Source organism: Ambystoma mexicanum, chromosome 7q (assembly GCF_040938575.1).
Source record: "Ambystoma mexicanum isolate Mex_15411 chromosome 7q, UKY_AmexF1_1, whole genome shotgun sequence".
Taxonomy (NCBI): Eukaryota; Metazoa; Chordata; class Amphibia; order Caudata; family Ambystomatidae; genus Ambystoma; species Ambystoma mexicanum.
This window is the reverse complement of record NC_090941.1, coordinates 688535775-688550076: the sequence shown is the minus strand read 5'-3', so window position 1 is coordinate 688550076 and position 14302 is coordinate 688535775. Positions and strand designations below refer to the sequence as shown.

At 46.7% G+C, this 14302-nt stretch overlaps 1 protein-coding gene across 1 annotated transcript in view; it reads left to right on the top strand.

Annotated features, from left to right (window-relative positions):
• Nucleotides 1-12519, top strand: part of TNFRSF19 (TNF receptor superfamily member 19) — a 264598-nt gene extending 252079 nt beyond the window's left edge. Inside the window, exon 10 of the mRNA XM_069639109.1 lies at nucleotides 9387-12519. Within this exon, the coding sequence (XP_069495210.1) occupies nucleotides 9387-9395 (9 nt within the window). The 3' untranslated portion in view covers nucleotides 9396-12519. The remainder of the gene's footprint in view (nucleotides 1-9386) is intronic.
• The last annotated feature ends 1783 nt before the right edge of the window (nucleotides 12520-14302 follow it).

The following is a 14302-nucleotide window of genomic DNA, read 5'->3' as shown; positions in this document are numbered from 1 at the left end:
TGAAAGGCCATAATCAACATTTTTAGATAGACTTTTCACATGGTTCGTTCAGTAAGTCATGTCTGCTAACCATTATGCATCGGTCTCTCAGGTGTATATAGTAATACATGCATCATAAACAACTGGACACTTTGGAGAGTTGCTGCCATTAGTAAATTATGAAGTAAAGCAAGCTGAATAAAAATAGAACAACGACCACAACATTTTGTCCACCTTAAAATTAGGATAACAGCATTTTGGCCCTTTTATTGAATACATTAAATAGATTATAAAAATATTTATGGGGTCTCAAATATCTTTTGTAAACCAATGTGCACATACAATCTCGGTCTGTCTCCGTACTTACCAAAGCATTATGAAACCTATGCCAGAGAGAAAGTTAATCAGTATTCAGAGAACATTATTTGAATTACAAGTATTCCTTGGTCTCTCTGAAAGTTTGCATGCTGATTGAATCTATTCTGAGAATGTTGATATACAGGAAAGCCTCGGGATATTTTATTTTATTATGTTCCATCCAAGGATATAATAGTTCTATCTTAAAATCAGATTATCTGCTATGTGATGTTCTCAAAGATAGAAAATTATCTAGCAGAGAGTGTAAAGGACATTGGTTTATACGTTTAAGAAATTGCCTTAACCTTCATAGAAGCTGCACAGTAATAGCACCTGGAATTGGGGAGATAACCCCCATTTAGTAAGGCAAGGTATATAGGGCTTCAGTGGTCACGGGCTTAGTATTTTTCCAGATAAATTGGCAAGGCACGATGGGACACCTTTTCTCACAATTTCTCTTAAATACATCTTTAAACATAGCTGTTAATTCTATACTCTAGTTTGGTAGTGCTGTGTCTCACTCGTGGACTTCGCATCCATCTATAATAATTCAGATCTTTTGGGGTGATCTGCTTTATAAATAAATAATTACAGGTTATTGATCTAAACATATATTTTGCCTTTGTTCATTCTCCTGTCATTTTGAAACTAATAGCATTAGAATATCACCCTTTAATGCCGTCTATGTTCACTTTGAACATTTCCCCTCACAGATAGCCCCACTCCGCCCAAGCTTACTATTTAGAGTGTAGCTGGATGATGGACGGATCTGGCATTTTACTAAAACAACTAATTGTGTCTGAAAAAATATCCTGCTTTGGGACAACACCCTGTTTTGTTCGCCCAATTGAAACTGCTTGGACCCTAACTATAATTTGGAATTGTTCATTTACAACGCGCTTAATACCAGGAGTGGTTTCCAAGTGCGGGATCGGGATTCGGATCTGTTTTGCGCTTTGTTGCTTCCAAGACAAACTCATTGCCCCTGAGCTATCCTTCCTCTACAAACTATCTGCTGCAGAAGATATCAAACTCTCTACTCGAATATTGAGTGAGATTAGTTCAGTAAATCTTTAATAACTGCACTGATGGTAAACACAGAAATGGACAGAGCATGATCTCCAAACAATGCTAAGCTGTTTTTCCCCGTACAACAAATTATATAGGTTTTTATTAAATAGACTCTTTTGCAGGGAAGATGTTATACCTTCACTAGGGAGGATTTTGCTTTTTCTAATTGGCATAATGGTCTTCTATGAGGAGACTGGGAGTCTGGTCCTCCAAAGTCACTCCTCCATATGTGCAATCAATATGCAGTTAAAGCTCCCACGTTCTTATCGCTATTAGTTTGAAGCAGTATCAGTTTTTTTTTTTTTTTTAAATGTATTTTATTTTATAACGACCACACAGTGCAACAGAACATAAATAGAACACATCAAGCCACAACAAAGGCCAAACAACAGAAATGAAAAAGAAAAAAAAGAAAAAACAGAACAGAATTAACTTAACAATCCCCTTCCCTCCCCCCTATGAGCCTGTAGGGTGTCCACCATCATTGTCCGTTCCGTGTGGTGGGGTTCCGTCGCTCTCAGATCCAGCCGAGGTCGACCCCGTACTAAACAGTTCAGCCAATAGCACCTTCCATGCCGTGAGGGAGCTCACCTCTTCCTCCCCTCCCGCCCTGCTGGCCTCCCACCATGCTGTCGTCTCGGCGGCAGCCCATTCCTGGAGGTCACGCCACCATACCTCCACCCGTGGCCTCTGACAATTCTTCCATCCCATGGCTATTCTGCGTTTGGCAAGTGTATAAGCCAAATCTTTAAGCTTCTCCACGTGCCGAAGCTTGCGCGCCCTGGGGTACCCTCCAAGCAAACAGGCCCAGGCCGAATCTATCTTAAGTACAATGCCCCTCCCTGCCAGCTTCTGCGCCACTTCACTCCAGTAGGTTGCAATCACAGGGCAGGCCCAGAACATGTGAATCATATCAGCGTTCTCTGTGTTACACTTGGGACACGCCTGGCGCCCAGCGTCTCGAAATCTGGAAATTCTCAGGGGGGTCATGTATGCCCTATGCGTGATATATAGTTGTATCTGTTTAAACCTGGCATTCCTCGATACTTTTTTGTGGTACCCCAGGGCGCGCTCCCACTGCCCATCCGCCATCGGGGCCCCCATCTCTGTTTCCCATTCCAACCTCAGGTACCCCAAATCCTTCCCAACCTTTGCCATCAGCATCTCGTACAGCCTGGAGACCTCATGCCCGCCCTCGGATGCGTCATACATAATCTCCAGCGTCGCATCCGGCTCGTCAGCCAATACGGTCTCGGGCCAAGTGCTCCGGACCTCCCTGACCACTCTGTGGAACGTCATGTATTGCCCCGCATGCAGCCCCGCCCCCGCCTCCAGATCTGCGAACTCCGCCAAGGCCCCATCCTGCCAAATGTCCCCCAAAGTGACCAGCCCCACTGACTCCCAGTATGTTCGCAGGATGGCCCTAAACTGTCCGTCTTCCCCTGCCAAGGCCACCAGCGGCAGCTGCGGCATGCACGGCAGGGGATCCCCCATCATCCGGCAGGCTCTTCGCCACATGTTCCTGCCCAACGCTAGCATCTTAGGACGCCCCCTCATCCATGTGCTGGATACCCAAATAATCTCTCGCAGGTAGAAGGGGGAGCAGTCCTTTCCCAACAGTCTATGTTCCGGGGTTTCGTCGTCCGAAAGCCACTTGGCCACGTACTGCAGCTGCGCTGCCACGTAGTAGGCCTCAAAGTTCGGCAGCCTCACGCCGCCTTTCTCATAAGCCTTCTGCAATTTCCACAATGCGACCCTGTTACGCGTGCCCTGCCATAAGAAATCTCTACATACCCCATGTAGTCTAGCAAAAAACCCCTTGGGTATCATGTATGGAATGTTATTGAAATAATGCAGCAGCCTAGGTAGCACGACCATCTTAAGCATAGCACCCCGGCCCATCATCGCTAAGGGTAGTTTCTCCCAAAACCTCATGCACTTCTCGATCCTCCCCACTGCCAATTCAGTATTGTGCCTGTGTTCCTCCCCGGTCGTGTGATATACGTCTATGCCAAGGTACCGAAAGGTGCTTGTCGCCCATGGGATTCGCAATACTGGCAACCTCTCAGCCGGTATCCCCACATAGCCGCCCAGCGGGAACAGGGTGGATTTCCGAGGGTTGACCGCTATACCAGAAAGCCAAGCAAACCTCTCCATCACCTCCAAGACATATTGCAAGTTCTCTTCAGGGTATTGGAGGTACAACAGCATATCGTCGGCATACAGGGATATCAGATGGCTCTCCCCCCCCACCTCTATGCCCACCGGGTCATACTGTTGCCGGAGGTAAATTGCCAAGGGCTCAAGGGCCAGGATGTACAACATTGGGGACCAAGGACATCCCTGCCTGGTGCCTCTACCTAACTGCCACCTATCCGACACTACTGCCCCCGTACGAACTCTGGCTAGAGGCGCGCTATATAATAATTCGGCCCACCTCCTGTACCCTGGCCCCATTCCGAAGTGATCCAGTGCCGCCAACAGCCACGGCCAACGAACAGAGTCGAACGCCTTGACCGCATCCAGCGCCACTATCGCCATTTCGCCGTCTTTGCTACATCCCCATTCGACCACTCTGTGTAGGCGTCTATGGTTGTGGGTAATGTTCCTGTCCGGGACATAGCCCGTCTGGTCAGGGTGAATCAGCTTGCCTATCACTCTCCTCATTCTAGCCGCCAAGACAGCTGTTAGGATCTTGCTGTCCTGGTTCAGCATTGACAAGGGTCGATAGGAGCCGCAACCGTGTCCCGGTGTATTGTGCTTGGGGAGTGGCACTATGACCGCTTCCCTGAGTGATTCTGGTAGCTGTCCCAGCTCAAACGCCTCATTAAACATGTCCAGCATGGGTGGGAGTACCTCCTCCCCATACGCCTTATAAAACTCGCTGGGGAACCCGTCCGCCCCCGTGGCCTTGCAAGTGGGCAGCTGTCGCACTATTTCTCTGAGCTCTTCCAGAGTGATCGGAGTATCCATCTCCTCTCGCTCTTCATCGCTGATTCTGGGCAGGCCTATATCCCCGAGTACTTCATCTATCTCCTCTCGGCTCCCCCCTTCCCGATCTTCATACAATGTTTGGTAGTATTCTGCGAATGCCCCATTTACCCCTTCTTGCGTATCGATCTCCGCACCCCCTTCAGTGATGACGGATCGGAGCCCTAGGGGTTTCGCTCTTATATAGCCAAGCGAGGAGCCTGCCTGTCTTGTCCCCACCCGCATGCAACCTCTCAATGTACTTCGTATAATTCAGGTTACAAAGTCTGTCCCAATGCCCAGAGCACCGCTGCTGCAGCTCAGTAACTACTTCCACATCGGTCCCACCCTTCTCCAATTCTTTTTCCAGCTCGATCTCGGCCTCTCGCAGGTCGGTCAGGATTCCGCCCATTAATCCCTTGGACTTCGCGATAGCAACTCCCCTCATCACCACCTTAAAAGCCTCCCACAAAGTACCAGCCGATTTGACACTCCCTGTGTTCGACTCAAAGTACGCGACTATCTCCTCCCTCATGTCCTCCTTGAATACCGGATCCCGTAGCGCTTCCGCCCGAAGGCGCCATGTTGGAATCCGTGCACGTGGGGGGCGCAGCCGCCAATGCATGATTAGGGGCGAGTGGTCCGAGAGGACCCTCGCCCTGTAGTCAATCTGTTCACACTCCGTAAGAATGTCTGGAGTGGCAAAAAAGTAGTCGAGCCTCGTGTGCAGTTGGTGCGGAGCCGAATAGTGCGAATACTGCCTCCCACCCGGGTGTCTCGCTCTCCACACGTCTACCAGGCCTAGATCCGCTAGCAGCGACTGCAACACCTTGGCCGCTGGGCTGGGCCTAACCATTTTGTCATCCGACCTGTCCTCCCTGGGGTTAAGCACACAATTAAAGTCTCCACCCCAGATTACTGTGCTCCCCATCCCTTCACCGAGTCTCGCGCACAGTGTCTTGAAGTAAGTCGCTGTGTCCTGGTTGGGCGCATAAGTGTTTATGATACAGACAACTCTACCTTCCACAATCCCCCGAACCATGGCCAGCCGCCCGTCCGACTCCACAACCTCCCCCAAGAGCTTGAACGGGACATGTGGTGCAACCCAAACCAGCACACCCCTGGCATACGCAGAGAATGTGGATCCAACCACTGTCCCCCTCCATTTTCTCCGCACCATTTCAAGTTTATCCCGTGTCAAATGCGTCTCCTGTAACAAGGCCACGTCTATCCTCTGCCTCTTCAAATACAACATGACCTTATTACGCTTCAGGTAGCTATTCAACCCTCTAACATTCCATGTCAATACCTTAAGGTCTCCCATGATTTATCCGTAGCTCCCACTTCCCCCTCTGGTCTGATCGCCTCCCCCCAGTCCCGACTACATCCCTTCTCAGTTTCTTCCCCAGGCTCACATAACAACTAACACCCCCCACCCCCCTAACCCAACCAACCGCCCAGCTCCATCCCTGGATCTCAGGCATCCCCGTGTTCGGTTCTCTACGGAAGCCCCCGTAGAGAACCCGACAGGGTGTCACTCCCCACACAGTGACTAACCTAACCACACACTGGGGTACGAATAAAACGGCCCTCGGATGCCCCCTACACATTTATATCCGCGCTCGCGGACCATGTTCGAAACAGTTAAAAAGTGCATCCCCATCACAAAGTGGCAAAGACTATATTCCAGTCCAAATGTTTAAAGTCCGCCAGGCCCACTGTTTCACTTAACTCTCCCTGCTCCGTCCGCCATCTGCTCATCAGGCTCCTGAGGGCAGTTCTGCGCATCGAGCCATTCCATTGCCTCCTCAGGGGTGTCGAAAAACAGCGTCTTAGCCTTGAAGAAGACCTTAAGTTTGGCTGGGTAGAGTAACATATACTTGAAACCGGCCGTCCGCAGGCGCCTTTTGACCGCCCCAAAGTTCATCCGACTGCGCTGCACTTGTAGAGTGTAGTCGGGGTAAGCAGAGATGGTTGCCTCCCCTCGCCGTATGGTGCCCCCTTTACGAAAATGTTCCAGAATCTTCTCCCGGTCTTTGTAGTTGAGGATCTTGGCGATCACGGGCCTGGGCGGATTACCCGGCGGTGGCCTTCTGATCAGGGCCCTGTGTGCCCTCTCCACTGCAAATCCCTGCGTTAGGGCACCTCCGGTGATCTCCTGCAGCAGCAAAGTCTCAATAAAATCTGTGGGATTCTGGCCCTCAGCTCCCTCCGGTAGGCCCACAATCCGGATGTTGTTTCTGCGGGCCCGACCTTCTGCCTCTTCAGCCCTGCTTTCCAGGTTGCCTACCCTCTGCACCAGGGCATGGATCTCTCGTTTGTGCGCGGTGCATTCCGCCACAGTCGGGCCCATCTCCTTCTCCAGGGTCTCTGTGCGCTCGGCCAGGGTTCGCACATCTTGCCTCAGGAGGTTCACGTCCTCCTGTACCGCCCCGACCTGAAGTTCCATCGCAGTTTTCAGTTCGGCCACCGCAAGTTGGAGTTTGGTCTCCCATGTCGCCTTCAGATCTGCGATCGCTGCCAGGACCTCCTGGTTCGTTCCTCCTGCGGCCATCTCCTTGGGCTGGGCCTTCTCTTTGCTCCTGGTCCCCTCGGTGCCAGGCGATGTCTTGGCAAATTCGTCGAGCGTGGGCTGTTTATTCTTCGCCCTCAGGAGCTTGCTCGTCATATCTTCGATCAGGAGCGTCCCTTCGATCTCGCTTAGGCCCCAGGCCTGGGGGCACTATGTCCCCCCGTCGCCACACAGTTTCGGCTACCTCCAGTCAAGCTTGCTTTCGCTGGATCGCGCTGAACGTGAACTGAGGGAATCGCCTCCAGAATCCGGTCCCCGATCCTTTGTCCCAACATCAAGCGACGGCAGCCATTTTGTCTGCCGGCGAAGCTCCGGCCCAAAAACTTCACGCGGCTCCTGAGTACACAAGCGCTGCACAATCCCGTATGAGAATGCATCCACATGTGCAGCCGAGCTTCGCATTTACAGTCATCACCGTCTATGCCACATCGTAGCGGCCGTTGCGCGGATTCAGCCGGATAATGTTCGGATCAGCGGGAGCTCCCGTTCAGGCACGTCCTTTCACATGGCGTCCAAGCCACGCCCCAGCAGTATCAGTTAATACAAAAATATAATCCTGGCTGAGTAAGCAAGGTTACAAAAACACGTGCAGAGGCTGCAGAAAGTCTGATATCTCCAGAGCCCTGGTCCTCTCTAGGCTGGACTACTGCAACAGCATCTTACTCAATCTGCCTCTCCCTTTGCCCCATTCAACTGATCCAGAATAGGACTGCAAGACTTACCTTGGCCTCAAGCCCAGGGACCGCATCTCTCCAGCCGTAAAATCTCTCCACTGGCTCCTGGTGACTGCAAGGATCAAATTCAAGACCCTTTGTATTATCCACAAGGCTGTCCGGGGACTCAGACCTCTCTACATCCAGCCTTCCCTCCCTAAATACCTCCCGGCCCGAGTCCTTCAGTCCTCTGGCTCCAACTCTCTGCAGGTCAAATGTTTCTCCAAGCAGAGAGTGGGAGGTAGATCCCTTACCTTGGCCGGTTCCTCCCTATGGATTGGCCTCCCTGCCCCCCTCAGACTTGAACTGGATCTTAAGTTACAGAAACTTCTCAAGACTTTCTTTTTCTCCTCTTCCTTCCCTCACCCCCTCCCATGCTAACTCTCCCTCTGCCACTGCGACTGAGACCTGGTCCCTTCAGAGTCATACAGGGGACAGACCACCCCCTACCAGTCCACCCAGCATCCCTTGCCAGCAGTTGCCCTCTCGCTCCCTTTCCTGAAATAGTCCAACCTGGTCCTCCCTGTCCAAAGCGCTCATCCTCCCTGCCCCCTCTTCCCCTGGCTCTCGCCACCTTGGCCCGCCGAGCACTTGCCCAGCCCCTCCCTTCGGGGTCCCCACCCCTGCACTTATCACGTTGTCATGCACTTGCACAGTACATGGCCAATAAAACCTTTTTTGTTCTTCTTTTGTGCTTCCCTTGTCCCATCCACCCCCTGTATTGTCTTGTGGCACTTGAAAACACTCGTCTTTAGGCACCATACAAATGTCCAATAAAATAAAATAAATGAAAGTGGCATGCACACCTCTATGGTGAAATCCAAACGCAGAGCTTATGTTGTTACATAGGGTGGGGCCTGGCAGACATCTCCCTAACGATCTCCATCTACCTCATTGTTTGAACACTGTACTCTAGTCTAATGATTCATTTTACTGCAGCTGATAAAACTAGGTTTTCAGTTACCTTTGCACATTAGCTGACTCATGCATATTGAGTTTGTCTTAATTAAATGTACTTTTGTTTCAAAGAAGACTGATTTTAGTTCAAGAAAGCCATAAACCACTATGGTAGTTGTGGACATTTCACAAGCATTTTCTCAACAGTGTATCCACAAAGTGGTAATCTTGTTTGCTCCTCATGCCAATGTGAGAAAATGTCAATCATATCTTTTTTGCTTATGGAATGCGAGTATGCAGACTAATTTCTTCATATATTTGTAAATCCCCCTTATTTTTTCTTTACAAAATTATTTAAAATATTTTAAAATATTTTTTCCACTCCCATCACTGAAGGTATGGGTAGTTGAAATATGTATAGCACTGACTGGAGTAAAGGCACTACAGGTTTATGCGGATATACAACTCTCATTTAAAACTTAACAAAAAAGTTTCATAAACCAATTCACATCATCATGCTTTGAGAACTCTTAAGATTTACCTTGCATGTCCAACCTCAAACTGTGACATACATCATATGGGTACAATCTGCTGTAGTAGTGGATGCTGTGGATTGGTACATCCAGGTTGATAATCTGAACGGAAGAAAAGGGGCTAAAAGTTCTGATTCTGATACTTTTTCCAGGGTTACCTAGACTAATGTTTTCGATGCTATCTCTTTCGTAAATCAAGTAACAATGTGTTCAATTTCAAATAATATGAATTTATATATTTTACAAAATGGGTATTTACTGCACTTTTGTAATTGTCACTTGTACTTCCTTTAGAAAACCTAGAATACCTGGCCCTGGCTGTACAAGAGATCTTCTGTGCACTGTGCTTTGTAAAAGAAGGTTGGCTGAATTAATTTGCAATGTCTCAAGAAAAACCAGACTGGACAAAATGGTTCCTTTTTAACAGCTGCATACGATCTGTGGCGGCTGTTAGCAGATGTCTTGAGTAACAACAAGAGAAGAGTAATTAATTGCACGTGCCTCGTTTCCACTCTGCAAGGTCCAATGCCGCACGGATGAATGCAAGCCCAAAGGATTGAACTTGCAGCCAAGCTGATTATGTAAATATTCACGATACAGATTTGCATCTGTGCCTTGAGACTGAAGTTTGGAACGCACTACTCAAGGCAGGTGTTTGCCAAATACATTGTGCTTGCTAAAAGGCTCACGAATGTATGTCGTCCAGCTAGACTTCACCAGCTTGGAATTCTTGCGTCTTGCTTTCAAGTGGGCCGAGCCTTAAACATTTATATTTATATGAAGGTCTTCAGCAATTGATGTTCATGCTTTTAGCATAAAAACACTTTGTGAAATAGCTGTTGCTAAAAGCCAAGAACTTTGCATGTCATTGCATTGGATGTGTTTTGAGAGTGTTGTGTATAATATACTTCTGTGAAGTTTGGCTTTCCCACACTATACACAAGGGTACACCAGGCACTGCCATTTGGTTTAGGGTCAATACAATTTCTAGAGTAACCTACAACTGGGAACAAGAGACATTTTTCATCTTGCTAGCCTTATGATGCACTTTTTCATTGTTGAAGAACTAATACTGGTTTTTCATATAAATTGTGGTTACCAATAGCAAAGACACTGCGTGGTAAGAAACCTTTTGCATTCGCATTCATTGACAGTTCTAACATCTAAAAAATGTAATATACGATTACTATACTGCAGCCCAGTTTGTGTTCCACCCTTGGAGTAACGTACATTTTGGAACTTTCTGAGGTTTCTTGTATTACCTTTCTGAACAGATCCTACCACTAGAGAAAATAGATAAAGCTTCATGAGTCAGGTTAAACATTTTTCAATTCGTAAACGCATTCAGCTCTTATGATTGAAGAAGAAGCCAGCCTCTATTGCAGTGAGCAGCTTGAAAAAATACCCCAGGTCAGAACAAGCATGCCCGTGGAACTACCTGGCAGGAACGGGCATTTAAACTCTCTCAGATGCCCCTGTCTCTGTGTTGTAACAGTGAGCACACTGTGTTCGAGGCTATTCTTTCAAATTCTACGCATTGTGGATTTCTGATGTTCAGACATTTCATCCTAATGATCTCTGTCTAATATCTCGTCACCGTAGGAGTAACCATGGCTATCTCACCAGCAAATAAAGAATGTACGTGATAAATGCCACTAAGCAATTATAAGTACCTCTTGGAAACTGGTAACTTCTCTATAGCTGTCGCTGGAACGATTATCAGCCTCTGCCAAAACTACATTACACAACTAAAAACAGCTTGATGTGCCAGGTACATTTCTTTCCGTCCTTGTATAGTTCCACTAAGTACCTCGAGGCTCCATTACGAGTACGGCAGTGTGGTAAAAAACAGCATTAATGTGCTGGTAATTATGTTACTGCCGCATTACCGCACCACAGTACAATAGCTTTGGCGGTAAAGAAGCAGAGAAACTTCCAGCAAAAACTGGAGGTAAATCCTCCACCTTGGCGCCAACAATCGGCAAAATCGGCAGAATTACAGCTGGCGAAATTACTGCCAAAATTCCCATTGAGTCCTATGGACTCCAGAAATGGGCAGTTATACTGCCCTATCACTACTTGTAATCCTGCGGTATCAAGTGGCGGTAACAGTAATTCAGTTTGATGGTATTTCAATGGATTTACTGCAAAATATCACCAGACTTGTAATGAGGCCCCAGAGCTGGTCTCTTGTTAATATTCCTGTCATCATACATTAGGCGTTTTAAGACGAGACCTCGTAAACGGCAATATAAACTGGTTACTGCACATGTTAATCTACATGGGATCGTAGGTACATTATTTTCCTCCCGCATGGGTCTTAACTATGGCACACTCGTTTATTTTCTACTAAGACTAGGTCATGGGAAGAAGAAAACTCCTTTGCATTTCAGAAAAACACCATCTTCTTGAAACTGATTTTTAATTAATATTTACATTGAGTTACTGTCTCCGCTATAAGCAAAATATAAAGCTCTATGTGTAGCCATCATAAAATAAATGGGAATGTGCTCATGAAATGGTCAATTTAATGGTCAATGGAAATGATCCTGCTATATCTGCCCCTAATCTGCTCAAACTGCCATTGTGTACTCACTAGAAAACAGGACCGAACTGCACTGGAACGGCCGTGCGCTCACTATGTAGCAAGTCATGTATATTAATGTAATATGATATATGTACAATTCAACACACTCCCAAGGAGCTTAAACTAGAGTACGCTACGAAATATGCGAGTTTCATCTGTCCCATGGCCAGGTCTGCCAATTTACCCAGAGGTATTAACTTCAATGCTTGATCAACAAAGTAACCTTTTAATACTGGTCTCAGAGGGTGCTCCTTGAGTGCTTGCGAGCAGCCTAATGTACACCTGATGAAAGATTTGTGTTAAAAGGCGTAGAAGGTTAATTTGCAAACAGTTTGTTGTGCCAAGAGAATTTCATTTTCAGGTTGCTATGTAAACTTTGAAAATAACATCAGTCCGTTTCCATTTCACAGCGCGTCAGGAGATTGAATTCTCTAATAGACTGAACAATTAAGACCATAGTTCATTCAGTGTCCTTGCCAAGATCTGCCTCGTAAATTGTTTACCAGCTGAAAAATGCGCTGCAATTTACTCCGTTTGAGGTCCTTTTGTACCTGTTACAACACCTTCCTTCATAATGGAAAACAAAAATAAAGGCAAGGAAAGAAAACACGCGTTTTCTTGTGCGGGTGTAAATATATGTATATATCTTTTATTTAATCTGCATTTGTCTGGTAAGTGATGTTTGTACGTGCCAAGAGCCACAATACACCATTAGTCACATTATCTGCATAACTGCTTTTAGTTTTTTTAAACTATTTTTGTATTTTGTAAATACTTATCTAATGTAAACGGTTTTGTCGTGTACAAATAAAGTGTTGTAGAATTTTTTGGGATAAAAAATGATGATTTCTTGATTTATTTCTAACTCACTTTATTTATCTGTCTCTTCCATTATTATTGATTTGTCATTCCTATAGCTAAATTCTCTAAATTACTACTTCATTGTCCTTTTTGAACTGTTTCCTTTTTTTGTTTAGTAATTATATTTCCTATAAAGCGCGAACATTCAATGACAAGCAATCGGTCTCTGGGCCTCAGTACGAGTTTGGCAGTAACCACGCCGGTAAAACCGGCAGGCTGCCACCGGAATCATGCATTTTTCCAGAGCCTGGCTCCATGGAAACACTGGGGGTTCCTGGAAGTCAGGCGCCGAAATTATTTTAATCCCCATTCCCATCTGAGTCCGCCTTAATGGGAATGGGGATGACGGAAGCACCGGCACCATTAATAACAGTACTAGTGCTTCCTGGAAAGTCTGCTGGCGAGTGCCGTCCTGCCCACCTGGTCAAGCCTGGCGGGCGGGACTTGTAATGAGGCCCAAATTTGTGTCAATTTGAAGAAAACTGACAATATAACTGCACTCAGAAATTGTATTGTATTTTATTTATTGAGAAAGGGGCAAGTGCTTTGAACCGAGTCTGTACATGGAGATAATTACACGGGCTGTAGTAGACTCATTGCAGTATGCATAACAAGATATCGCAGTATTTGATTGAACAACAGTGCATGTGTATGAGAGGGTACATGTGGGAACCTGAAATGGTTACTCATCAGACAACTGGTTACATGTCTTTATATCGAAATCTGTTTTAGTGAATGCACATATCTTGCGTATTTTATAACCAAAACCTTTATAGTGAATGCATTTCATTTTCTTTGGTGTTGTGGGGGGGGGGGGTCACCCCAAACCCCCATTTAACACCCCTAAAAACCCACCCCAAACTTTTCCCGAAAAAAATTAACCCTTTACCCCACCCCAAAATGCATTTGATATAAAGGTTTTCGTTATGAGCATTCACTATAACGGATTCGATATAAAGACTGTACACCCAGACACATGACATGGGTTCTGAACATTATATGTATAGATCATCGAGTACCAGTAAGTGGATTTGCGTAGAATCAGAGTCCAGTGGGTACTAATAGTGAGACACTCTCCACTAGTTGGTCCTTTCCTGGATAAGAGGAATGTATTGAGTGCAGTTTTAAAACCCAGGCAATGTTTGTTTTTGATAACTGGAGGAGGCTTCATAGAAGGCAGTGCACAGGTGTAGGAGAAAAGCATGTGAGGCTGTAGAGTGTGAGAAAATTAAGGATTATATTTGATGGAGAAAAGAGTTGAGAGGAAGACCAAGGAGCAGACTAGTGCAATAGTGTAGAAGGCCGAGGACCACACTATAGATCGAAGAATTGGTAGAGTTGAAGGTGAGTTGGGGACAGATCTGGACATTCAGCAGGTTCAACCTAGCCACTATGAGAGTGGAGGTAATGAATTACTAGGCCCTTAGTTCGGTGCCAGAGCACCACAAAGTTGCAAGCCTTGAGTGCTGGGAGGAGAATATGGGGGGAGGGAGGGTCGGAGAGAAGTGTTGTTGGGAGGGGAGGGCAGGTAGGGTGTTGGGAGCAACAAGGTTTCTGTCCAGAAAGACTTGAGCATGAGACAGGGATGGAAAGGATGTGGGCATCATTGTTAAACCAGTGCTAGGCAAATCCAAAGAAAGATTTATTTGCCAAAGTGCAGGTGTAGAGCATGATGAGAAGTGGGCCAAGAACACTTTTCTGGAATGCCCAATAGGAGCGAGGTGAGAGTAGAGATGTCTGTGTTTAATGAAAAGGAACAAGT